Raw genomic sequence first — 25,202 nt, 5'->3', positions numbered from 1 at the left:
GATCGGAATGAGGATACCTCACACCTATTTCTATTCTAAATATGATTCAATAGGTTAAACCACTAACAAAAATGAAACTATCATCTATATTAAACCTTCTTATTGAATGTTTTTTAGTCTACAAAATCTCTACTGTTGATTTACCGTCACTAATGCAGCCCCCAATATTTTATTGTGTACTAGTTTTCGATCGAAAAATGTATTTACGAATTTGAATTAATTCTTTTAGGATCGACCTTGTTATCCCTGATATTGGCTTAAATTTGTACTATATTTGTCTCTGGGAAACTGGAATCACGGTTGGATCAGGATCTCAAACTGTAATAAATGACCAATTTCTTTCTAAACCTAATACCTTCATTAACAACATAGGTTGTTGTAGTCCCATTTAGTTTATATTCGTATTCATTTTGAATTGATTAAATTCATTAGGATTGATTTCACCTAAAATCGCGTTTAATGATAAGGTTGATGATCATTTCATTATCAACAAAATGGGAAATATCCACGATTTCGAATACTTTAACGCCACCCTGAAATACGTCTCGAAAATCAAGGAAGGTGTGGTAAAAGGGGTATTCAGCAGTAAGGAGACACTGGATAAATTCTCTAAATCGTTGTTTGGAGAAGTTAGGAACATGGATAGAACGTACATAATACTCAGACCGGATTCCCACATTTTAAAGTTTAAAACCTTAAGTGTATAATATACCTAGTAAACATATACATACGTCGGCATTTAAATTATTCAACAAGTCTCAAAGGGTTCTGTTGGTTAAAACCATTGGAGGACCCTAGAGGCATAACACATACGCTTAAATCTTGAGTGTTAAGTCTTTGGAACTTTGTGTTCAATGAATAAAGATCTGGGTAGTTGGTAACTCCGTTCATAATGTTGTTCATCATGGGGGCAACAGGACCAGTGGCATTAGGATTAAAGAAGCAATTGGCCATGTAAGAATTAGCGTCAGATTTAAACTGATCAACCCTCGATTTTTGGTCCACAAACCTTGAGCTGGGAAAATTGGGCAGGGGAACATACTGATGGATCTCAACTGCGTGAAGTCTAAAAGTGTTTGGCCTTACATTCTTGTATTTGGGTCTCAACTTCCTGTCCTGCTCCTTTCTTCTGAAGGTCCCAAGGTTAAAAAAAGATTTCTCCTTCAAATTTTCAGATTGGAACGTGGAGAAATTATTGGGTTCGTTGGAGGCATTAGAAGGAAAGGACTCAAAGCTCTTGGTGGAAGTAAATGTGTTTTGGTTAAATGAGGAAAAACTGTGGTACAGATTCTTAAGACCAAAAGAGGTGGCTGTGGCAAGAGTGCCGAGCTTATCGAGGTCTACGAATTTCCTAAGCTTCTTGTTGCAGGTGCCAAAACAACCAATGTCACCTGGGACTAATGAACTTTGCGATAAAATTGAGCTTAATTGTTGGCTATTGAGACTATTGGTTAAGTTATCTTCAAATTTGGATTTAACAGGTCTGAGGCATTTTGAAAAAAGGTTCCCTTTGGTATTTTCACTAACAACGGTCTCCAAATCAACAAACTCTGGAGGTTCAAAGAAAGAACTTAATGCGCCTAAAAATTAATTAATTTGAGGAAACAAATACTAAATATGTAAAATCAAGTGAAACATACCTGTCAATCTGAACATTTCGTAGTTCAAAGAGGCTTGGTATGGATTTTTTTTATTATTGAAGCAGTTACCAAATAAGTTGCAAACTGGTTGAGTTTTGACATTATCAATTGACACATTCTGGAAAAGACCGTCGATATTTGAGGAAGTTTCGTTGTCATCTAGCTTTATGGTAGGATATGATTCATCGAATGGAGCTTCTTCATTTTCGGGCACTTGGACCTCTTCGAAATTGTCAGGCTTTTCTTCCTCTTCCTCATTATTTCCAGCCAATTTTTTTGACAATAAATTAAATCTGTTATTTAAACCTAAAGATAACATATTTTCACTATTTAAATTAGAGAATTGATCCTGATTTAAGAAGCCTAAATCGTAAAGTTTTTGAAGATTTGATAATTCTAGAGTTTGATATCGTTTCGATTCTAAATGTTGAGAAACAAATTGATTTCCATAATGGTTTGTATCAACGACCTGAAGTGTGATTAGTGAATTTGTTCTTTTGTTGCCACAGTTCAACCCGAAAGATACGCCGCTGTTAGAAGATTCGTTGTCGTTGGTTTTGCCGAGCCCACAAGAAACAACTGTCATAATAATTAATTAATTAATTAAAACTTTTAAATACCTTCTTGAATTTAAAGTAGTTAAACCCTAAAACCACTCCGGAAAGTTCCAAGTGTGTAAATGTGATTCTTGATTTATTCGTTATCAAATTCCTTTGTAATTAGGCCTTACAACTCGTTTCAAGATTAAGTTTTTAAAGTGTTAAAAATATTAAAACAACTGTTTTTATCAAGAATACCAAAGGCATGAGGCGCACTAAATGGCATGCAACGTATGCATGTCCCTTTTCCTTAAAATCTCCTTAAAATCTGATTTCAATCAACTGTGTTTTCTTTTAAACTATTCCTATGTATTTACATGACCAGAATCTTCGGTCTTCCGGGCATTTTGTGGCTAAATGTTTTAGAAGTTGCATTATCGTGAAGTTGTAAATAAATATCGGCATTTTCAGCCCTAAGATTCTTACATTTTTTGTGAATTATGATATACATCTGATAAATTAAAAAATATTCTTTTAGAATTAAACTGTTATTGTTGAATTGTCGTTTAAATATGCATGAATCAACTGAGACAGTTTACACATTACACATTTATATAAGAATTGAATTATTAATAAATCATAAGGGGGTTTAAAATCAGAATAGTCTCTTCATTTTATCCCATCATGAAATCTTATTTTAGTATTTGGTTTCAGACTTTTTTTGGGCCATCATTGACCAGACTTGTTGGCCTATTCCATAAAGTCTAATAAAGGTGGTATATTGTATTAATTAGTGATTTAACATTTGAAATTATCGACTTTCTTTAATTCTATGTAGACTAACCACAAATCTAAATCATTTTAAGATATCTGGTTTGTGGAAGATTACGGAATCTAGTACTTAACATATATGAATATTTTTGATTCAAGAAATAATATTTTTTTAACAATCTAATTTAAATAAAAATATAAGGTTAAATATATAATATGTTCATAATTTTGAGGTAAAATGGTAAAAATTAACTCGGGTTTGTTCACTGTCAATTTAAATGCATAAATGATTCTAACTGGGTTATATATGCGATGTGTAAAATAATTCCTGTTTTAAAAATTAGAAATTTCTAAAATACAAGTAATTAAATATCAATCCTGTAAAAAAACTGATGATTCTTAATTTTTTTTATAGAATCTTCTAGACAAGATCACCCGGAAATTAAATAATATTTATAATATATGAATAAAAATAATAAGAATATCGATAGAAGATTAATAACTAGTTATGAATTTGTAAAGTTTGTAAAATTTGAAGGATGGTGTGTTGGTAAAAATCAAAAAAATGTAAATATCTATTAATTAAAACTAAAAGACAAACACATAATTTTAAGGAATTTTAATTTGAAATAATAGTGGAAGAAAGATAAATTATACTAGTGAAATTGTGAAGTTATTAAATAGGGGAAGTTGTAAAAATTTTTTTGTGAATCTTTATGGAAGTTGTTATTTAAAAGGATTTTTTGAATTAAAATAATAAAAAAAGGTGTCATCGGTAGATCTACATATAAAATTTTACTCCTGAAGAAAAATATTCGTGATTCACGGGCCAAAAAGCAGGTCAAGCACCCATTAAATTTGACGTCGATTTTCCCTAGCACCCCACTGGATCCATTTGAATGTACCACATGCATCGGTGTGTATGGCGTTTTAGAATATATTTATATTTATAAGAGGATCTACTACTAATTATATTTTTCTTCACTGACAGATAAGCTAAAAGCAACTGTAAAAAGTTAAACTCTCTGTAAATTATTGTTTTGTACATTATTTTCCTAAAAATATTACTCATTAGTTGATCTATATAAAAGGTACTTCGTTTTAAGCTAATTTGTCTCAATTTTAATATTTTGAATCCTATCAATATCAAACCCTGTCATACCAGTTTCTAATCATTTTTCAGGATAAAATGTCTGACGAAGAGACTACTGCTTTAGTTGTGGACAATGGTTCCGGAAACGTTAAGGCAGGTTTCGCCGGTGATGACGCCCCCAGGTGCGTTTTCCCGAGCATTGTCGGTAGACCGAAAAATCCAGCACTCATGGTTGGAATGGACGAAAAGGATACCTATGTAGGTGACGAGGCGCAATCCAAAAGGGGTATCTTGACCCTCAAATATCCTATTGAACACGGTATCGTTACGAATTGGGAAGATATGGAGAAAATCTGGCATCATACCTTCTACAATGAACTAAGGATTGCACCTGAGGAACACCCGGTTCTCTTGACAGAAGCTCCCATGAACCCCAAGGCCAATCGTGAGAAGATGACCACTATCATGTTCGAGACCCACAATGTGCCAGCCATGTATGTTGCAATCCAGGCCGTACTATCACTTTACTCCTCGGGAAGAACTACCGGTATTGTGCTCGACTCTGGAGATGGTGTCACCCACACTGTGCCCATCTACGAAGGTTACGCGCTTCCTCATGCGATCATGAGACTCGATTTGGCCGGAAGAGACTTGACTGAGTTCATGCAGAAGATTCTGGTTGAACGTGGATTCTCTTTCACCACCACCGCTGAGAAGGAGATTGTCCGTGACATCAAGGAGAAGTTGTGCTACATTGCCCTCGACTTCGACGAGGAAATGACCACCTCATCATCATCATCCGAAGTTGAGAAGTCATACGAGTTGCCAGACGGTAACATCATAACAGTTGGAAACGAAAGGTTCAGGTGTCCTGAAGTGCTCTTCCAGCCCACCTTCATCGGTATGGAGGCCCCTGGAATCCACACCACCACCTACAACTCAATTGTTAGATGTGACGTGGACATTAGGAAGGATCTTTATGCCAACGTGGTGCTGTCAGGAGGCACGACCATGTTCGAGGGTATTGGTCAGAGGATGACTAAGGAGCTCAACGCGCTCGTACCTTCCACTATGAAGATCAAGGTTGTAGCCCCACCAGAACGCAAGTACTCTGTCTGGATTGGTGGTTCGATCCTGTCTTCACTCTCCACATTCCAGCAAATGTGGATCACCAAGGAAGAGTTCGACGAAAGTGGCCCCAATATTGTGCACCGTAAATGCTTTTAATTTTTACGACCCCCTTCAATATGCTTTCATTGAGTCCAAATTCATGTTAATTATTAATAATACGCAACTATTCTTTAGTATAGTTCATTATAGATATAGTCAGTGGTATTAATAGTCTATAGTGGTAATAATACAGTTAAGGAATAATACAGTTGATGCAGTTAATAGTACTAACTAGTGTTGGGGTCGTATAATGTACAGAGTAGATTAGCGTGACTTTAGGTTTTGGACACCCATCCTTATGTAGTAGATTAAAATTGGGAAGACAAAGGGGAAAACGTCACACATGAAAACAGCGAGGTTGTGTTCATGGGAAAGAATGTTCCTGGGGAACATCTGGTCGTCAGAAAGAGCCTCAAGACTCTGAGAATAGGCAAACCTAGCCAGACACAAGGCCCGCTGGTTCATGTCCATGGAGCCAAGATTGGGAAACAAAGTGTCGAGAGAGTTCTCAGATTGTGAGAAGAGGTGACCCATCGAATACTCAAGAGCGTAGAAAGTGTTCTAAGGAATTATAATTGAGCAAATCGTGAATTAACATAGAATTTAGATAACTAAAGCTAATTGTAGTTAGGGAAGAGGTACCTTGACAAATTCAGATGTGGATTTAGGAACCTGGTTGTTGAAGTAAACCTTCTTAACTTGAGACAATTTCTTCAAGTTTATAAGCGCCCCCTTAATGTAACAATGGTAGAAAAACTTGGAAAGTTTGAGTAGCTCAAACCTGTAAAATGAGACATTGGACGGAGTGTCAAACGTGAGTTGAAATGAGCCAGAAATGGATATATTGTTAGAATCTGAGCCCTTTGAAATCAGGTATTCAGTGTCTGAAATCATCTTCACATTTTCGTCTAAGTTACATAGCCATAGCACATATTCACTTAAGCTGGCTGGAAGACTGTGCATGTGTCGAATGTATGTTGCCCAAGTCGATACTAGTTCGGAAACATCCTCTTCAGTTAACTTGTAATGATCAGATTGGGGTCGATTATTTAAAAAAGTAAATACTCCTAGATTATCAATTGTGAAACTGTCACGTTTTTGACCGGTGAAGGGATCTTTTAGAAAAGTAGGCCTTGAGGATAGAATAACAAAAAAGTTCAGCGAGTGTCTGAAGGAGTGTTGATCCTTCATTGAAATATCAGTGTTGGAAATTCCCTCAAAAAAGTTATAAAAATTGGTTTCCTGGTTCCTTAACTCAAAGACTGCTTCGTTGCTTTGTTCTTCGGATTCCTCCCTGTTGGAAGTTAAGACCATCTTCTTGTAGTAGTCGACGTTAGAAATGACTCTGCTGTGTAAGTTCACTTCATAGAAGAGGGAAAATGAGGACAAAAGGTTATTCATGTAAGGAGAAAGAACATCCTTGGTAAAGTCCCAGGAAACACGACCCTTGTCACTCAGCAGAATAAAGTTCAAATCGAGAAATGGTTTATATTCCTTCATTTTCAGGCCACTGGTATCGAAAAATAACTTGCTTGCCAAGGAAAATATTCTTTGGACCAGGTCTTCTGAGTAAACTGTGGTGGAGTTTATTGTAAAAATGAGCGTGTTTCCGCCCTTGACGCGGAGAGTGAATTTAGTCTTTTTGTTTGCATCCTCGTAGTTAACAACGACCACAAACTTCTTATCAAGAGAAGTAGAATCTAAAAAATTATATAAACTGTATGTTAATGTTACCTTCGGAATCATGGTCTGAGATGTCCTCAGATAAAAGATAGAAGGAATTAGAGTCGAGATTTGACAATGATGAGGATACCCCTTTAGAAGATAAGAAATTGCTTAACTTTACAGAAATCTTCTTGGTTAGAAGATTATTAGGGTCGTAATATAGAATATAGTCGTATTTAAAAAACTTAGGGTTCAAATTTAAAAATAGTTTCAACCGGTGTAAGTTAAGAGAGTTTGTCTCATTCTTTAAGAGATGAAGGTATTTCAAATAAAAGATGCCAAAAATTAGTGAAAAATAATATAGAATAAACAGTCGTTGCGATTTCATTTTAAAATATGTGTTTAACTAAATAAAGCCTAAATTATGGTACATTTGGTGTTAAAATAGAATTTATTAACATTTTTATAAATATTTTATTTTATTTGATTAAAAAATGAATTATGGAATGGATTAGTTTATGATCATTTATGAGGGTGTAAGGAATCAAAATATATGTGTTAGTATTTTATCATTATTATTAATAATTATTGCTGTATATTTTATCAATTTATTGAATTTTGTTTATTTAAACCTATTTTTTGTAAGTTTTAGAAGGATTTTACATTTTGTCGAGATTTTTAGTGATTATTGTTGGTTTCCTTTAAATTTACAATAAATTTGTGGCTTAAGATTCTGTTTTTATTTTCAGGTATATTTCACTATTTGGCCGAGGATTCCTTTATATTCCATAATTTAAAGGGTGTATCATTCTAACTTGTTGTTGATTTAAAATGGGAGGACCGATTGACGTATCTGGAGACGGAGGCGTTTTGAAAACCGTCTTGAAACACTCAGAGTTCGATGAAGTGTTAGTTTAAACTTGGTAGATAATTTTAATATAGACCCAAACCCGGCGAAGAGGTGGAAGTTCATTATACAGGGAAACTTGATTGTGGAACTGTATTTGATTCCTCCTGTAAGTTTCAATAACAATATCTATAATTATTTAGATGACCGTAATACAACATTTAAGTTTGTGCTTGGAGAAGGAAGTGTAATTAAGGGATGGGATGTGGGCGTAGGAACGATGAAGATGGGTGAGAAGGCTTTACTTGTAATTCAGCCAGAATATGGTTATGGAAAGTCTGGAGCAGGTGATTCAATACCACCAAACGCAGTTTTACATGTAAATTTAATAATAACTAATTTTTTTAGTTTGAAATCGAGTTGTTAAACTTCAGAGTTAAGCCAAAGAATAAATGGGAGCTGTCAATTGACGAGAAGTTGCAGGCATCCGTAGATGTTAAGGTGGATGGAAACAACAAGTTTAGCCAAGGAAATTATAGAGGTGCAATTTCCATGTACCTTGAAGGGTTGGAATATCTGAGTGAGTCGAGCGAGTGGCCAGATGAATCAATGAAGTTGGCAAATGTCACAAAACTGCAATGTTATCTTAACCTTTCTAATTGCTACTTAAAGGTTTCTGAGTTTAGAGATGCTGAAAAAAACGCTTCTGAAGCACTTAAACTAGATCGTAATAGCGTAAAGGCTCTTTTCAGAAGAGCAGTAGCAAGGCTAAATTATGATCTTTTGGATGGAGCTATTGAAGATCTCAACAATCTGCTAAAACTCGACCCTGACAATGTGGATGGGCAAAATTACCTCAAACTTGCCAAACAGAGACAGTCTAATTACAACCAGGTTGATAAGAAGAGATACGGAAGCATCTTTTCTAAAATGACCTTTTATGACGGTATTTTCTAGTTACTCCTAATACAACTAATTAAATTTGGTTTAAATGTGTTAATTTGATAATTTTAGAGAAAAGAGGAATCCGAGACTATAACAAACTTCCAAAGGTATTTTTCGAGGTTTCCCTGGGGGATACAACATTCAAGATGGTTTTTGCGCTTTTCTCTGATACTGTTCCGAAAACAGCTGAGAACTTCAGGAAACTGTGTCAAACAGACCATGAATTCAACTTTAAAAATTCTAAATTCCACAGGATAATTAAGGGTTTTATGGCTCAGGGAGGTGATTTCACTAACGGAGATGGAACTGGTGGAAAGAGCATTTACGGAGAGAAGTTTGATGACGAAAATTTCACCGACAAACATACTGAAAGAGGCATTTTGAGTATGGCGAACTCAGGTCCAAACACCAATGGGTCGCAATTTTTTATAACGTTTGCTCCTGCACCTCATCTTGATGGGAAGCATGTCGTTTTTGGTAAAGTCATGGTGGGCTCAGAATACCTGGATGACTTAGAGAAAGTCGAGACTGGACCAGGTGACAGGCCTGTAAATGACGTGGTTATAATAAATTGTGGATCATTGTAATGTGTAAAAAATAAAAAACTTTAAAATATGTAATGTGTTAAGAGATGGTAGTTCCATGTTAGTTTAGTCTTTAGACCCAGTAAATTGTTTACTCATATCGGGGTCCATTTTAATTTGGGTTTGGAATTTACAGATTTTCATCAGTGGTTCGTTTTTAGATTCACTTGGTACGAGTACCATTTGTCCATGTGACCATGTGGTTAAGGCTGAAGGTATATAAATTACATCTCCTGGTTGGAGTAACCACTTTAAGGATTCCCTGTTTGATTCCTCGTCATCACTCCATCCAATCCAATCGGAATCTTCATCAAATTCCGGGTCTATATGTTTCATTTCACCCTTAGTGGAATTTGACGCGGATGGTTGGACTTCTTTGACTGTGAAACCGGGAGCCGAATCCAAATCTAAAACTGGAACCTAAGAATAATAATTAATTTTGAATTATTTTTTTATTATTAAAATACCTTAGAGAAGAGATATTGTTCAACTTTAGAGGAATTGTGTCCTGAAGTTAAGCTGACGTAAGAAGTAAGCTTTGAAATCGTATCCATGAGGATTCCGTGTGGAACTGCTAGTGTTACACTCCCTGAGGAATCTGCAAACTTGTAATGATATCTGAAATTCCTGGGTTCAGTAGTACTTTGAGGTGGATCATTTATAAATTCCACAATAACTCCGTGAAGTGATACATTTTTTAATCCCGGCTTTAAATTTTTTATATTTGAGAATTCAGATTCACTAAAATTAAAATTTTGTTCATTTTCAATCATAATCTTAATGAATGGATCTGAAAGGCGTAAAATCAACACCAGATGTTACACATACTTACGAATTTGAGTAGAAATATAATATTTATGAATCTAATTATCAAGTATTTAAAATAGTATTAAAATTACTGTTGTAAAATATACTTAAACAACATCGAGGTGGTGTTTGCAAGTCGGTATGAATCAGAGGAAATGTGAACGTTGTAGTAGCTGGGTGAGATTTCAATCATTGCGAATATCGTGAATTTGTACAGTTCTTGAGAATTGAAATAGAAGGGAGCTGAAAAGGTGGAGGCCAAATAAAAGTACTGGTCAGCCTGCTGTAAAATCTTAAACCTTCCATAAGTTGTTATGACAGTCAACACATCTCTCAAGCTTAGCACCTTTGGAATATTGAAATACACCTTATTCTTCATGATATGTCTGAACTTATCAGAATTGAAATACCTTTGGGATAAACTGTTAATATCTAAGGTGGGCACGAAGAAACAGGAAATTGCTATTGGCAAGTAAATGTTATATTTCTTGTCAGTGCTTGCATCAACGTGTGCTGTAATTTCTACCTTTGGAAGGCCTACAAATGGTCCAAAGCAATAGGTGCTGAAGTACTGGTTAATCTTAGCCTCAGGGACAATGTTCAAGTTTTTGAAATCCTTATTCAGGAACTTGAGGTTAATTGGGAAGTTTTCAAAATTTGAGTAATCCAAAGAGACAGAAAATGAAAACATGGAGTTGTTTTGAATTGTTATTGTATTTTCGTTGTACAAAACGGGCTCATATCTAGTGTATTGCTTAAATTTGACTGAGAAAAGCTCATCTTCGTATATCACATCTCCTCCGTGTTTAATTACTTTTTTGACCAAGTTTGCGTTTGTTATTGCTCCTGAATTATCTAATTTTTGCTCTGGTTCCTTTTTCTCAGAATCGTTTGGAGTTTCATCCTCATCTTTTGTATCTTTTGCACTTCCTCCATTTTCTTGTATTTTAAAATTCTTAACAAACTTCTCATTATCATTTACTATCTTAACATATTTACCTATATTTCCACTATGATTTGATCCATAATCCGTATTACTTGTTGAGCTGAGTTCTACAATTTTACTGTTGGTTTCAACTCTTTCAAATTTATCACCTCTATCATATGTATTGTGCTGATTATAAGCATAATATCTGGGATCAGGTCTGTGACCATAAATTGATTCAGAACCATATGAGTCATAGTATTGGTCTGTAAATGAGGAGGCATCTTCATATTGTGAGCTGGCTGAAACGTGTTCGTAATACGATGGGGCATATCTGTCCCCGTATTCTTCACGCCTTCTTCTATAATCTCTGCGATGAGTAGGCATGTTGTAATATTGTGCAGGATAATGATAATTCGATGGCATTCCGTAATCATACTGGCTTCCTTCTAAGTTAGTTGATTCGTGAACTGAGTGCTGATATCTCGAATCTCTTAAATCATTTGTAGAGTGTTTTTTATCTTTATCATGTTTCTTTCCTGATTTACCTTTTCTTTTATGTGATTTCTCTCTTTTTTCCTCCCTATCTGATTCTTTTCTATGTTTCTCTTTCCTTTTCTCACCCTTTTCCTTTTTATGCTTCCTCTCATGCTCAGATTTCTCATTTTCACCCTTATGTGACTTCCTTCGCGATTTTTTATCTCCTGATTTTGAGGATTTATCGGAACTTCCTGATGACGATTTTGATTCCTCATCAAAGCTAATATCTGAAAGCTCCTCGTTAGATTTATACTTGTTATAAAATACTTTATGGTAATTTAGACTACCTTCCTGAGAGTCGTCTTTAACTTCATCTTCACCTCCTTCCTCTCCTTCAGGCTCTTTTTCTGAGATTTTTTCATATAAATCCTCTGGAATTTTCTCATTTTCTCCTGATTTGGCACTCTCGTTATCCACTGCATTAAAATCTAAAATTGGGTATCCATATTCATTCACGTTCTCTTCAAAATTGTCAGGTTCAGGTTCAGGTTGATTTTCAAAATCATCAAAATCTTCTGGAATGTCCTCTCCATCTACTGAGTAGTCTTCTATGGATAGTTTAGTTGATTTATTTGAATTTTTAGCATCATGTTCAGTTTCTGAAAATACACTTTCATCTTCAAAATCTGGGACTTCCTGTTCTTCAAATGAAAATTGTTCAATTCCTCCCAATAACCTTTTAGCAAGTTGTGACTGTTTTATCAACTTGTTTTTTAGATTATCAGACGGTATCCCTTTTGTGAAAACTATTTCAGCCCTCTTCGAATCGCTATAAATCCCTTTTTTGTCCAGAAGCTCAGACGATTTTTGTAAATCAGCCGGGTTGTAGTTGATTGTGTAGTAAGTATCTCGCCCAGGATTGTAAGATGTGGGTGTGTGTGAATCTATTGTTACTGGAGCATTGTTGTATGGGTTATCAATGCAGGTATTTATTGAGTATGTAGAATATGAGGGGAATGGTGGTACTGATGACGATATTGAAGACTTCACTAATGAGTTGTCATACGGCAGGACATTTGAGGAAAAGGTCGAGTTTTTCCTTGGCAAATATATGTTTGACAATCTCTTATACAGATTCTCATCCATGTTTGAAAATAAGTCTTTCCCTAAGATTTCATCTCTCACCTTCTTCTCTTCCTGGGCTAATTGTTTTTCCTCCTGTTCCAACAACTTTTTCTTAGAAAGTTTGTCACTTCCGTATGTCAGGTATTTGTCGAAAAAGTCCCTGTGGAGTGAAGCCTGAAGCTCTTGATAAGTCTTGGAATTGGCTACAAATTTGGGCGGTTTTGACTCCAAATATGTATTTATTCTCTTCAGTGTACCCATAACATACGATATATCTTTATACAAGTTTTCAATGTCCTCAGTTTCTGCCAATTCCTCAGCTTCCTTCTCATCAGCTTCAGGTTCAATTTTCTCAGGAATTTCTACATTCTTCACCAGCTCTTCAACTTGTTGATCATCCAAAACCAATTCATCCGAGGTTAAGTTATTTAAATCAAATTCTTCTGGTTTTCTCTCACTTGACTTGAATGATTCACACCTTACTGTACTTTCAAATAGTTCTTCATCCTTTTGGTCCACGAATTGATCCATTTGTGAATCCATCGACTCTTCATCTTCTAAAGTCTCATCTGAGTTAGAATCTGATTCAGCTTCGTGCGAATCGATTTCCTGTGACTTTTCTTCTCTGAACATGGGTTTGTGTTTAAAATCATCCAAAGAGCTGGATCTTTCGTGAGCTTCACTCGACTTCTTCAAATATTCTACATCCTCTGAAGCAGGTTTGTTCAAATTATGGTCAATTAATTCATCGACTGTTGATGGAACTGATGTGTTCAAATTCTCTGTACTGAGTGTGGAGGTGCTTGGTTGATTATTAAAATTGATTCCGAAGGGATCGAAGTTGTCTTCCAATATTTCTTTAGACCTGTTTTTTAATGATTCCTCACTAGCTATTTGTTCATCTAATAATTGTCTCTGAGTTTCAGATTGTTGATCCACAGATTCAGCTTCATCTTGTCGAGCGAAATCATACAATTCAGTACTTACGTCTGACTCGTTTCCATCCATTTGTTCAGTTTGATTTTCATGTAAAGTATGTTCTTGTGACGGAATATTATCAAATGGATCAAAACTAATAGCTTCTGGCAAATTGTTTGCTATGTATTCTTGATCCAAAGATATGCACATTTTACTATTCAGAGTATTGATCAAATGTTTTATGTAGTCTAATATATTCATTAGTTCATCGTAGTTTTCCATTGATTCTGAATCTACTGATTCCTGAATCAAGTTTTGTGTTTTAAACTCGTACAGACTCAATGAGCTGATTAGTTCAGAAATTACTGATTCGTCTACTGAAGAGCCAGGTTCAAATACATTATTGCTGTGCATTTGGGCTTCAATTGAAGATATATTATCTTGGAGTTCTTTGGTTCTTTCTCCAAGCGTTTTTACCACAATCAACTCATCACTATCACCTAAAGTGTTCAATGATTCGTTTCTGTGGTATGGCATATCCCAGGAGCCCATGGTAAACTTCACTCCCTTCTTCATCAACTTCGACTTGATCTTCTTTGCTTCGTTTGAAAGCTTCTTAATATATACTGGTATTCCGTCATCTGGAAGTGTACCGTACGAGTTGCAGTTAGAGAACTCCTCGATAACGTGGACTACATACTCTGAAAACCTAATAACTTCTAAGATTGGGACATCTTTCTCGAAGCAATACGGGCGGCGAGTCTTTAAAACCATTGCATATTTGTATAAAATACTCAAAATATCGGATCTATACAGAAGAAGGCAGTTGTAGTCACGGACTTTTGAAATTAGGACGAACATCTGGACGATATTGGTCTTAACTGTAACCGATAATTTGTTATTTTGGATTCCATATAGTCCTAGTGTTATTATACTATTTAGGTTTTTTATACTGCATTTTTGTACAAAAGATTCGCAAGCTGCTCTTGATGCTTCATGGGAATTATTCTTAACGAAGCTAACATACTGTTTTTGCAGGTCCTTCTTATTATAATGAACAAGGTCTCGGGGGATATTTGGCCGAGAATAACAAGCAAACAGTGACATTGCTGAAATTAGAAGGAATGAATTTCAAACGAGTATTCCATGAGGAAATATCTAATGGATCTTAAAATATTAAACTATAATGATTTACTTGTCGTTTTATAAAATATATTAATTCAAATTTGAAAAATATGGGCTTTAAAATGGTCTTTCCTTAAAATATAACAATCATACTTTTTGACTGTAGTAATACATGCTACAAAATTAAAATGCCATAAATTACAGTATTTATCTGAATTTCCCAATTTTAAAATATATCTACTGATGTATAACTGAAAAATTAAAAATTCGAAATAATAGATCATATAAAGGGAGTTACATGTAATATGAGGGTACGCCTTTGGACAATATTAATTATTTTTTCATGTATGTCTGTTTAAAATTCCTCATTTTGTATTTTAATAATATTAATTTAATTTTAGGTTTATTTTAATTGTTGTTTAAACTGATGAACCTTACACCTCCTCAAATTTCATACTCCGAGTGCACTGACCATTCTTCTTCCAGTTTTAACCTTATTTTTGAGTCTATAATTTGTAGATTCTTTAAATATTAAAACATTTGAATTGTAAAATAAGTTTATAGATTTAATTTTTTGAAAAAATGATTAATTCACTTCAAATCTATATATCAAGGAGATAAATATCTTTAAAAAATAAATGGAATGTAAAATAGGAAACTGTTTAATAAATTTCTTAGATGTTAGTTAAACATGGTTTGGTTAGTACCTCCATTTTTAAGGAATATCATTGGTTCTGCGGAGGATAATCAACACGTGACCTCTAACCATGAGAATAAACCTGAACCTCCAGAGGAGGATATAAAGAGTTCTAAAGACCCGAATTTGAACCCGTTTGACCCCTTAGATTCACCCTATATTATTAAGGATGAGCAACTTAAGGGTTTGGGAATTACAAGTAATATCGCAACTATAGCCTCCATAGATTGGGGCCCACCAAAATTAAATGCAACACTGCTTGATGATCTTGGGAACAGTGGTAAGCACCTTCTTGATATGATTAGAGGAAATAAAACAACCGTTGAGAACCTTGAGGATATTACCAAGAATATAAAAACCGTTCCCAAAGTATATGAGTCAGATTTCAATGTTTACCTAAACCAGATAGAAGAGATTTATTCAGAATGTCCGGAGTTTAACATTTTAAAGGATAAATTAGCCGATAACATCGAATCACCAAGTGTACTTGTAGAGAGTAGTATTGATAACGTTTCAAGAGAGTACTTCGAAGATGACTATAATATACATGAAAACATTATATTCAACAAAACACTTGATAAGATCCCAGAATCTATAGAGTTTCTTGAGTCTCAGTTGATGCAGATAAACACTCAGTTGAGAGAGTTGGTTGGAACACACCTTAAGCACGTTGGGCAGTCTTTTGTTTGCATAGAGGACTTAAAAACCTCATTTGTTAACGTAAATGACCAGATTTCAAATGTTAGAAGTATTTTTGATAATCTTAAAGGAATTTACAACTCACCGGTTAACTATAGTCAAAGTAAAGAGTCAAAGATAAACCAAGATGATATATCACCATCCTCAGCTAGATCAATGGACTCTCAAACAAGTGAATCTAAATCTTATACTTTACACGAAGTATTGATGTATAAGAAGAGAATTTTGGAAGTTTTGGATTATTTGCACCTGCTGAAAGGGATATCTTGTACACCTGAGTACATTCAGGGAATTATTGAGATTAACAACATGGCCTTGGCGAGGATTTTTGCATATGTAGTAATACAATACTTTGAAAATGATTTGTCGAAGTTTAAAATCACTAACTCAGTCTCGCTTGTTTTGAAGGATACAATTAGTAATTTGGAACAGGTAGGAGAAGCAAAGTTTATTGACTTGACATTTTTTGCACTGACAGAGTGTTATTCTTGTGATGACATGGAGAAATACGAAAAGGAATTAAGACCAACTTTGGAAAAAATAGAACCAGTGTTGATAGTTTTGACCATTTCAGGATCAATAAGTGATACACTTTCGACGCTTAAGAACACCCCAATAATACCAATTAACTACAGTACTGAATCCCCAGTCACAATGGATTCGTTTCAAGAACACCTGGATAAAGTTCTAAGAGGATTTAAACATTCTAATTTGTTTCTGCTTCATCTACTAAATTCACTAACCTGTGTGTATCTGTTCAAAAAAGAGGGGCAGTATTTGCCAGACTCGTCCAAGTCGAGTGAGATAGGCAAGAAAATGATTTTAAAAATACACGATAGTTTTACCGACGGAATTAATCGAGATTATCAGAAAATAGCTGAAACGACACAGTTTTTAAAAAACCAGTTAAAATTGCCAATGACCTGTAAATCTGGTCCCTACTCTGAAATGTATCTGAAGTTTTTGATAAATTCTGATTTAGATGAAGAAACCAAGGAATCTGTTGGCAACAGTGATGTTAATGCTCAGTCAACTAGTACTGATATTGATAATCATGGTGATTCTGCAAATGATGAGAATAAGTCTTCGGAAACCGAAGATAAAATAGCAACTGACTTGTGTAATTATTACGAAAACCTATATTTTGTGATGGAAGGTGTGTTTGTTAAAGCTTTGGAGAACTTATTTTCAAGTTTTAAGATTGAAACAGTTTGTGGAGAAGCTGTTACTGATATAGATTCTGTGGTATTGAGTCTTAAGGAGGTAGAGAAGATTTATAAGGAAACTGTAAAGAATTACACAAAATGCCCTAAAGCTACTGAAAAAATGTTAACTGAGCTTTTGAAAAAACACCTAAAGTATCACAAATTTCAAGATGGAGTATCGTTACAGTTTGTTGAAAAGGATTTGGGGTCGGTTCTGACGGAAGTGCTGCACAGGTACATAAGTGCTGAATCTAAGAAGAATATAGAGTTGGTATTCGAGCAAAATTTGGTTAAAGTACACGAAGACTTAAACCAAGAAACCTGGGATGTTTTTGAAAAGTTGGAACTTGAAGGGAAAACCTATAACCTAATACATTCATCCATTCGGCTAAACGAACATTTGGATGTGTACTTTGGGATTTCAGAAAAGTTTTCGTTTCTGTCAAGTGCCTCCATTTCAAAGTCAATAAACCTTTTTGCATATTTTAGCACTTTGATAGAAAATGAACTTGAAAAGAATCTATGTGTGAAGAAACTATGTCTAATCATTCAGACCCTTGATTTCTTTACGTTTTCAATTCCACTTAAAATAAGAAATCTCTCTTTCCACACACAAAAAACTGGTAAATCTGAAGAAGACGATACAAAGAACTATGATTTATTGTTAGTTTTAGGAATAAATGCAGAGAACTGTGTTATGGAAGCGAAGATACTGAGGAAGAAGTCCGCTGAGCTCCTTTCAAACTTTATATTTTCACAGATCAAAATCCACTTGATTAACTGGGTGTTCAAGTACACAGACCTTCAGGATAACACACAATCTGAGGATCCAACAGAGGATGTTAACCTGGTGATTAAAACGATAACTGATTTGTATTCTGAGTGCTCACAAATCTTTTCTGTCGAGGATTTAAAAGAGACCTTTGCGGACTCTTTTGACAAGCTTGTCGATTTGGCAAAGAAACAGAACCTAGATTTCACCAAATTTGATAAATTTTCAGACGACTGCTCCAGAATCATGACGGAATTATCCCACCTCTCGGACATAAAGTTGGAAATACTATCACTGGCCCATAGACTATCTAATTAATTTGATACTAAAAATAATTATATAAGTATAGAAATTATATGTTCTGTACATTTTTGTATATGGTTAGAACTTTGTATATTGGTTTGTTTTATTCCAAGAAAGAGATTCTACTTATAAGTTTGTAGAAATTAAATAATTTAGAGATGATATTAAAATATTTTAAATAAAATATAACATTTAGATAAATTTAATAATAAAATTAAAAAATGAAGAAATTTTAGGCTGAATTCATTGTAGTTGTAGTGCCGTGAGAATTGAATTGTAACAATTGGTATATATTATGTAATATTAAAAGGTAGTTGATTTTATATGTAAAATATTGGTTTCTTATAATATTCACAGTGATCTATATACATTTGGCCTTGTTCAAACAGTTTTAAACAACTAGTTGATGATTTTAAACGTTCTAATCTTTGGTTTTAAATTTACACATTTTTAAAATTAAATAATGATGTAACAAGTAGTTTTAAAATTTGAAAGGATATTTAATGTTTGTTAATTTGTGATTTTTGGATTTTGGTTTTTATTTTTTTAGTTTAACTCTCCCTGAGCATTCTCTAAATTTCACTGAAGAATAGGTTATTCAACTGTAAAATATAAAATCGGTATTAATAAAGTTTTAAAGTTTTATTTTATCATATAATGAAGTCTTCAAATGTAGTAATAATTTTAAACTTTCAATACAAAGGAGCTTAATGTAATGTACATTACTATAGATTTTAAAAGGTAAACCAAATAAATGGGTATAGTAAGTATATCTATATTTTATTGAGATAATGAGGGGAACCAGTGAATATTCTAGATATGAAACTCATCTGGCATTCTTTATGGCCGGATTGAGCTGTATGATTATCAACTCTGTGGTGGATTTGGAATCGTATGTGTTTCTACGATTCCTAGGTACCACAAGTTACGATTCGCAAACGATTTCCTTCTTTTTAAGAAGATTTAATCTAGTTATCGGAATCGTGGTCTGCGCAGTTTCAATAAAATATGGATCTAGTGTAGTATGCTCAGATTGGCATTGGCTGTTGTTTATCCTGTATTTCTTAGTTTCTATATACATTTACATGTTGTCTAACAACTTTATTCTGGTGGGCAAATTCGCATTGATTCCAGTCTTCTGCATATCGCTGGTTTCTAACGGGCTTATGATAGCAACAATTAAATATATTTTCGAAGGCTCCTATAATAAATATGACGATAATAATACACTAAGCCTGCTCATATTCCTCTGCGGATCTTTCACCTCAGGTCTACTTGTTAAACTCATATTACAACTGAGCGGTGACTTGAAAATATCCGAAGATGAGAACTATCCTGGTTTGAAGTTGTTTAATAGGTTATTTGTGGTGTTTGCTGTAATCACACTGATAACATCATTTTTGATATCTAGATTACCATATAGCCCAGAAGATGAAATCTCTGCAGCTAAGTTCACTAACCGATCCATTAGGAATGTATTATACTCTAAAAGTCGTTGGGTATTCATTATGGGTTCACTGAGTTGGTCGTTTTCACCCATTCTTAACAATCTTACATTGTCAGTTATTAATGATTTAAATTCACTTGAGGCACTCAACCTCGAACACATTCAATTTTTAACATCGCTTATTTTTACTTTTGCTTCTTACATTTTAATTTTAGTCAAGATTATAAATTTACACAAGAAAAGCGGATTGCCGTACACCTTTTATGATTTGATTTGTAAAATTTTAAAAATTACACACGAGTCAAATCCTGATGTGGTTTTAGATAAGGGAATGGCTGAGGATCTGATGTCTAATAATGCCATTAACATTCGGTTATTTAGAGGTATGCAGCCATGGTGTTATTTACAGCATGGGTTTTGGATTCCTTGGGAGGTTTATGACTGCGTTGACAGTGCCCGGTTAATGAATGTTACCTCAGTGAAGATGAAAATATCCAGGATTAGAGGTGGTACTGATTTTTCAAATGTAGACGATGATTGTTTGGACCATAAGACCCTTCAGGACGAATATTTGGAGATTGTGGATGCGAAACATTTGTTAATGTGGGAAATAACATGTGTAATCAATCAGTGTAATGAAGTGTTGTGCCTGATTCCTGATATTTTTCATTGTTGTGAAGCAACACCTGGTACCAATTGTGGTTGTGGACCAGCAACATCAGGTTCTTCTACATGTCCGTGTTCTGCAACATCAACCCAACCTAGTAGTAAAAAATCTAATTGTTGTTTAAACTGTTTGAAAAATTGCTGTTCCAAGGAAAATCAGAAAAAATGTGGTTGCTTTAGTCCATGTCTTGATAAATGTTTTACTGATGAAGAATGTAAATTTATTGAAAATTGTGACGCCTGTGATATGTCTAAATATCATCATTATAGAACATTTGTTTATGGCATTTTGGTCACTTGTTCTCACGAAGCAAAACAGTTGTTGCAAGAGATCTCCACTTCTCCCGATTTAGAAGACAATTTGATTGTTTCCAGAACTAATGAAGTTTCATTATCCATTCTGGAAAAGTACGTGATTGAATTGTTATCTATTCTGGTGTATGTAAGGATAGCAGATGAATTTTTATTGATATTTGAGCTTATGCGGAAAATAGCAGTAGACTTAACTAAAGCAGTTATATGTTTTTTATGCAAATGTAAATGTCCCGAACCCTGTGAGGTAGAAGAAAAAAAAGAAGGAAAAGACAAAAAAGAATGCAAATGTGTATGCACATTGTACTATAAATTTATTAAATGTGTCTGTAAGTTACATCAAAGGCAAAATGAAGTGTGTAAAATTATTTTGGGGAAGAGCAAAGAATCCCTTGCAGCCGAACTTCCAACTCTTTCAATGACTAGAGCAGTTGGATTATTTGCCAGTTACTTTGGACCTTTTATGTGTTCTCCGTTCCTGTGTGAACAATCAACATGTAAGTGTAATGGTAAAACAGAGCAAAAAAGTGAGGATTGTAAATGCTGTAGGTATAGTACTCGAATTAATGATTTACTTGATATGATGTTGAAAGGCCTACAATATTTGTCAGAATATGATGGAGTTCTTTCAATTATAATATTCCATCTAGCTTATTTCAGAGAATTTAAGCTTGAAGAAGTTGGTTCTAATACTACCACTACTACCGAATGTACGTGTTGTTGTAAAAAAACTGATAAAAATCCGTGTACTTGTACTACTCCGACCCCTCCTAACGGTTGCAAGTGTTGTATATGTTGTTTGTGTTGTCCATCGGATTCTGGCGGTTGTAGTTGTCCGGCTGTTGGCACTTCTGGTAAAAAGTGTTGCATATGCTGTATATGTTGTGAAGCTTGTCAAGCTAAAAATGGGAAATGTGATTGTTGTGATGCAACTAAGCAGAATGGTCAGTGTTGTGTTTGTTGTGATAAATGTGCTCAAGAATGTACTAGTAAGTGTGCTTGTTGTACTAAGGAGTGCTCTGGAAATTGTTGTATGTGTTGTTTAATATGTAAAAAGAAGGAAAATGACAGAGTTGATCTTCTTAAGCTCTGTGAGAACAGTAAGAAGAATTTGGAACTTATCACATGTACAAGAAGATGTATGGTAGTGCAATCGTTGATGGACTACATGAATAAGTCTAACCTGTTTAGAGATACAATGAAGAACTTGAATAGCACGTCTATAGGGCTAACACTAATTTCACTGTATTTTATATCGAGTTTGTTGCTATACTCATTTTGTGTTGTGGGAAATCATATATCGTATGTGAGGAACGTGCCAAATATAAGGAAATTGAAGTACACAATCCCATTCTTCTCGATTATCACAGTTCTGACAATCATTCACTCGTTTGTGTACTTGTCGGATTTTGGAAGAGACTCGTCATTGATAATAAATTTAATGATACTCATAAGTAAGTTATCTAATTTACAGTATTGGTAGTGTTAATAGTGTAATTAGTAATAGTATTAATATCAGACCATTAGTTTTGTCTTATAAATTTTGTTACCAGTGTTAATAGTGTTAAAATTATATGTAGGCATGATAATTTCAACGTTGTGCTCGTGGATCACGCAGTGGCTGACATATCGCATTCTTTTATATAACCAATTTGAAGGATTTTATACTAAGTTCAGATTAATATACACAGGTAATAATTAGAGTAATAGTAGGTAATAGAGCTAATGATGTTGTAGGAGTTCTAACCATATATCAGCCGAGTTTCAGTTGGTGGTCAGAAGGGTTTATCAGCTTCATAAAAACGGATTTTTATACAATGTATATTTTAATAACACTGAAGAATTTCTTTGAGTACTATGACCCGTTCTCATTTGGATTCACATCGAAGCTAAACGTAAATTACACAATGCTGCAGTCTCACGAGTACATGAACATCCAGCCCTCAGCAGGACACCTGATAACTACGGAGGAGTTTGTGAAGAAAGTGGAGAGTGTTCTGCTAGACAAGAGTAAGTTTGGATCCCAGTATCACTTGAAGGACTTGCTGAATTATAGAGCGTTTCAGCACATTCCAAAGGATAGTTTTGGCTTTCTGACTGATTTGAATGACTTCGAGAAGGTGGAATACTCAGTTGACATGCTGTACGAATCGTGGTGTAGAGGTACGAGGATGACCCACGAAGTGGACCGCCTGCAGACTCTTAGAGAACAGGCACTGAAGATAGTGGAGACTTTTGTACAGGAAGAAGTTAAAAGGAGTAACTATGACCGAGAATCAATTAGAAAGTTGAAGCAATTCTTTGACTTTCAGACTCTTGTTTTATCAACTTTGGCCGAAAGGTGTTTGAATGATTCAGTTAACATAGGACATAAACTGTCATGTATAGACTCAAGCATCTTGATTACAGTTTACGAGTTAGAATACAGGAAGAAATGGGAAACCTACTTTAGCAAGATTCAAAGTACTATTGATGAGGTAATAGAAGACATAGACCAACAAGTCTACGTTCCTTACGAGAAAAAAAAATTAACGAACCTTTGTGATGCGTGGAAAATAGAAAAGATGGCCCATTGTATGGATAACTACGGGAGCCTCATATGTAAGGCTGCAGTGGATACTGCGAAGGATGAATTCGAGTTGTTCTTGCTAGACTCAAATAACCACGACCCTGTTCAGTCCCTTATTGACTTAATTTCATCTTCGGAACAAAGTGATTCGGTTTCAAACGAAATTAAATTATCAAGGTATCTCTCACGCGTTAGTAAAACTGGTGATATTTCTGAGTTGAACAAGATTAAGTCTGAGATATCTAATTTGATTTTGAGTAACGCTAGTTCGAATAAATATTTGGGTTCTCTTTTAGAGGGATACATATCCGTTTGTAAATCCATATACAATGAGTCTAACATCTACAGCTATGTTAACAGAAACAATGAGATTATCATTGGCGAATGGATTAGGTGGCAAGGTCAGCATATAACCTACGAAGTCATACAACTTTTATCCAAATTCTACACCATCCAATCTTTAAGATGAATTTTAATGTTATCGACACTAATATATAATATGCACAACTACATTTAGTCCGATATTTTAAGATTAAAACTACAAGTTAATCATTTTTTCTCTACTTCCGGTTCCCATGGTTTATTTTTACCTCTCTTTCCAAATCTTTTTCTAGTACCGTCACTTAATTGTATATCTATCCTTTTTTTAGGTTTTCCTACACCCATTACTGTTACTTCTACTGCATAACAGGGACCACTCATTTTCCATACTTCTACATTTCCGTGCATTACCGCCTCAAATCCAAACCCGTTCCTAGCTTTGTGTTTACGGTGCTTCCCACCGGTTTGAGGAATTTTATATTCTAAAACTTCAATATGATCAGAACTTTCTGTATCTTTAGTTTGTAAGGTAAGTAATTTTTTTTTAGCTTTGTCTTTCTTTGGCGATCTAGAAGGATCTGATGGTCCAGAGGGGTCATCTCCAGGATCAGTTGGGCCTTGACCTTCTGATGGTGTATATCCAGTAGCTCCTTGTTGACCATATCCAGGAGTTGGTGGTCCAGTCGCCCCTGGTGTTTGATAAGGACCTTGTTGTGGTTGATAGCCACCTCCATAACCACCAGCACCACCTGTATAACCTTGGACTGGTTGATCATAACCACCATGAGCTGGTTGGCCATAACCTCCATGAGCTGGTTGGCCATAACCTCCATGAGCTGGTGGAGCATAAGGACCTTGTGGTGGATGGCCAGTTCCGTGGCCGCCAGGAACATAATGTCCAGTATAACCACCAGCACCACCTGTATAACCTTGGACTGGTGGAACATAACCACCAGCTGGTGGACCAGTCGCCCCTGGTGTTTGGTAAGGACCTGGTTGTGGATAAGCAGTTCCATAACCGCCAGTAACCCCTGGTTGCCCATATGGCCCATATCCATGATAGCCACCTTGTAAATGTGAAAGCCCTGGTAAACCAGATTGTCCTTGTGGTGGACCATAACCAGGAGCGTAAGGAGGAGGTCGTTCTTCAGGAGGTGCGGATGGCGCTGGGCTTGGATCATGCCCACCACCACTTTTATCCTGAGTTTCCAAAAGCCTTTTCAATATTTCAGCTTCTTCTGGTGTAAGTTGATGGGTAAGTACAAAAAGAGGGATCCCCTTCTCATTTCTTCTAATTTTGTCAAGATCTATCCCAGATTGACCAGTTCCTTTTGAAGGGTCTTTGGTTTTACTAGTTTCATGTGATTTTAGAATGTTGTGAAGAATTTGAGATTCATTAGGGGTGACTCTAAGCGTAGTTAAAAATACAGGATCACCTTGAGCGTAAAGTCTAATACCTGGATTCCCCCTTTCAGGTTCAGTTCCATCACGATCCATGCAGATACATTGGTAGAATGAGTATAAAACTATTCCAGATGTTAGAAAATTCATTGTTGATAACGAACATATCTAACTTG

The 25,202-nt window shown here is 35.0% G+C and overlaps 11 protein-coding genes across 11 annotated transcripts; 5 read left to right on the top strand and 6 right to left on the bottom strand.

Annotated features, from left to right (window-relative positions):
- Positions 1–7: 7 nt before the first annotated feature.
- On the top strand, positions 8–721 carry TpMuguga_02g02075 (uncharacterized protein; the record flags this gene model as incomplete). The annotated part of the gene is made up of 4 exons (XM_061305519.1): positions 8–53; positions 118–199; positions 230–372; positions 433–721. The coding sequence occupies 4 exons, from the start codon at positions 8–10 to the stop codon at positions 705–707; spliced, it is 546 nt and encodes a 181-aa protein (XP_061162194.1). The 3' UTR covers positions 708–721.
- A 9-nt stretch (positions 722–730) lies between these two features.
- Positions 731–3,262, bottom strand: TpMuguga_02g00905 (uncharacterized protein). The gene is made up of 2 exons (XM_760380.2): positions 1,641–3,262; positions 731–1,580 (listed from the first exon to the last, which is right to left on the bottom strand). The coding sequence occupies exons 1-2, from the start codon at positions 2,224–2,226 to the stop codon at positions 745–747; spliced, it is 1,422 nt and encodes a 473-aa protein (XP_765473.1). The 5' UTR covers positions 2,227–3,262; the 3' UTR covers positions 731–744.
- TpMuguga_02g00904 (uncharacterized protein) lies at positions 2,877–3,864 on the bottom strand (the record flags this gene model as incomplete). Its single annotated transcript, XM_760379.1, has 3 exons — positions 2,877–2,929; positions 2,983–3,030; positions 3,750–3,864. The coding sequence occupies 3 exons, from the start codon at positions 3,862–3,864 to the stop codon at positions 2,877–2,879; spliced, it is 216 nt and encodes a 71-aa protein (XP_765472.1).
- Positions 3,858–5,310, top strand: ACT1 (Actin-1). Its single transcript, XM_760378.2, has 2 exons — positions 3,858–4,041; positions 4,134–5,310. Exon 2 carries the CDS (start codon positions 4,140–4,142, stop codon positions 5,268–5,270), a length of 1,131 nt encoding a protein of 376 aa, XP_765471.1. The 5' UTR covers positions 3,858–4,041; positions 4,134–4,139; the 3' UTR covers positions 5,271–5,310.
- Positions 5,311–5,409: 99 nt separating this feature from the next.
- Positions 5,410–7,361, bottom strand: TpMuguga_02g00902 (Phosphatidylinositol-glycan biosynthesis class S family protein). Its single transcript, XM_760377.2, has 3 exons — positions 6,948–7,361; positions 5,856–6,913; positions 5,410–5,774 (listed from the first exon to the last, which is right to left on the bottom strand). Exons 1-3 carry the CDS (start codon positions 7,264–7,266, stop codon positions 5,478–5,480), a joined length of 1,674 nt encoding a protein of 557 aa, XP_765470.1. The 5' UTR covers positions 7,267–7,361; the 3' UTR covers positions 5,410–5,477.
- An 81-nt stretch (positions 7,362–7,442) lies between these two features.
- Positions 7,443–9,368, top strand: CPR6 (Peptidyl-prolyl cis-trans isomerase B domain protein). Its single transcript, XM_760376.2, has 5 exons — positions 7,443–7,786; positions 7,821–7,894; positions 7,929–8,104; positions 8,134–8,671; positions 8,740–9,368. The coding sequence occupies exons 1-5, from the start codon at positions 7,710–7,712 to the stop codon at positions 9,255–9,257; spliced, it is 1,383 nt and encodes a 460-aa protein (XP_765469.1). The 5' UTR covers positions 7,443–7,709; the 3' UTR covers positions 9,258–9,368.
- On the bottom strand, positions 9,276–10,027 carry TpMuguga_02g00900 (uncharacterized protein; the record flags this gene model as incomplete). The annotated part of the gene is made up of 2 exons (XM_760375.2): positions 9,276–9,674; positions 9,722–10,027. 2 exons carry the CDS (start codon positions 10,025–10,027, stop codon positions 9,321–9,323), a joined length of 660 nt encoding a protein of 219 aa, XP_765468.1. The 3' UTR covers positions 9,276–9,320.
- A 122-nt stretch (positions 10,028–10,149) lies between these two features.
- Positions 10,150–14,370, bottom strand: TpMuguga_02g00899 (uncharacterized protein; the record flags this gene model as incomplete). The annotated part of the gene is made up of 1 exon (XM_760374.1): positions 10,150–14,370. One exon carries the CDS (start codon positions 14,368–14,370, stop codon positions 10,150–10,152), a length of 4,221 nt encoding a protein of 1,406 aa, XP_765467.1.
- A 608-nt stretch (positions 14,371–14,978) lies between these two features.
- On the top strand, positions 14,979–18,337 carry TpMuguga_02g00898 (uncharacterized protein). The gene has a single exon (XM_760373.2). The coding sequence runs from the start codon at positions 15,326–15,328 to the stop codon at positions 18,323–18,325; it is 3,000 nt and encodes a 999-aa protein (XP_765466.1). The 5' UTR covers positions 14,979–15,325; the 3' UTR covers positions 18,326–18,337.
- Positions 18,338–19,101: 764 nt separating this feature from the next.
- Positions 19,102–23,795, top strand: TpMuguga_02g00897 (putative integral membrane protein; the record flags this gene model as incomplete). Its single annotated transcript, XM_760372.2, has 3 exons — positions 19,102–22,189; positions 22,316–22,426; positions 22,473–23,795. 3 exons carry the CDS (start codon positions 19,102–19,104, stop codon positions 23,771–23,773), a joined length of 4,500 nt encoding a protein of 1,499 aa, XP_765465.1. The 3' UTR covers positions 23,774–23,795.
- On the bottom strand, positions 23,758–25,176 carry TpMuguga_02g00896 (uncharacterized protein; the record flags this gene model as incomplete). Its single annotated transcript, XM_760371.2, has 1 exon — positions 23,758–25,176. One exon carries the CDS (start codon positions 25,174–25,176, stop codon positions 23,854–23,856), a length of 1,323 nt encoding a protein of 440 aa, XP_765464.2. The 3' UTR covers positions 23,758–23,853.
- Between the last annotated feature and the right edge of the window lie 26 nt (positions 25,177–25,202).

The sequence above is a fragment of the Theileria parva genome, chromosome 2, assembly GCF_000165365.1.
Source record: "Theileria parva strain Muguga chromosome 2, complete sequence, whole genome shotgun sequence".
Taxonomy (NCBI): Eukaryota; Apicomplexa; class Aconoidasida; order Piroplasmida; family Theileriidae; genus Theileria; species Theileria parva.
Note: the sequence above shows the minus strand (reverse complement) of the source record. Positions and strands in the feature narration are given on the sequence as shown.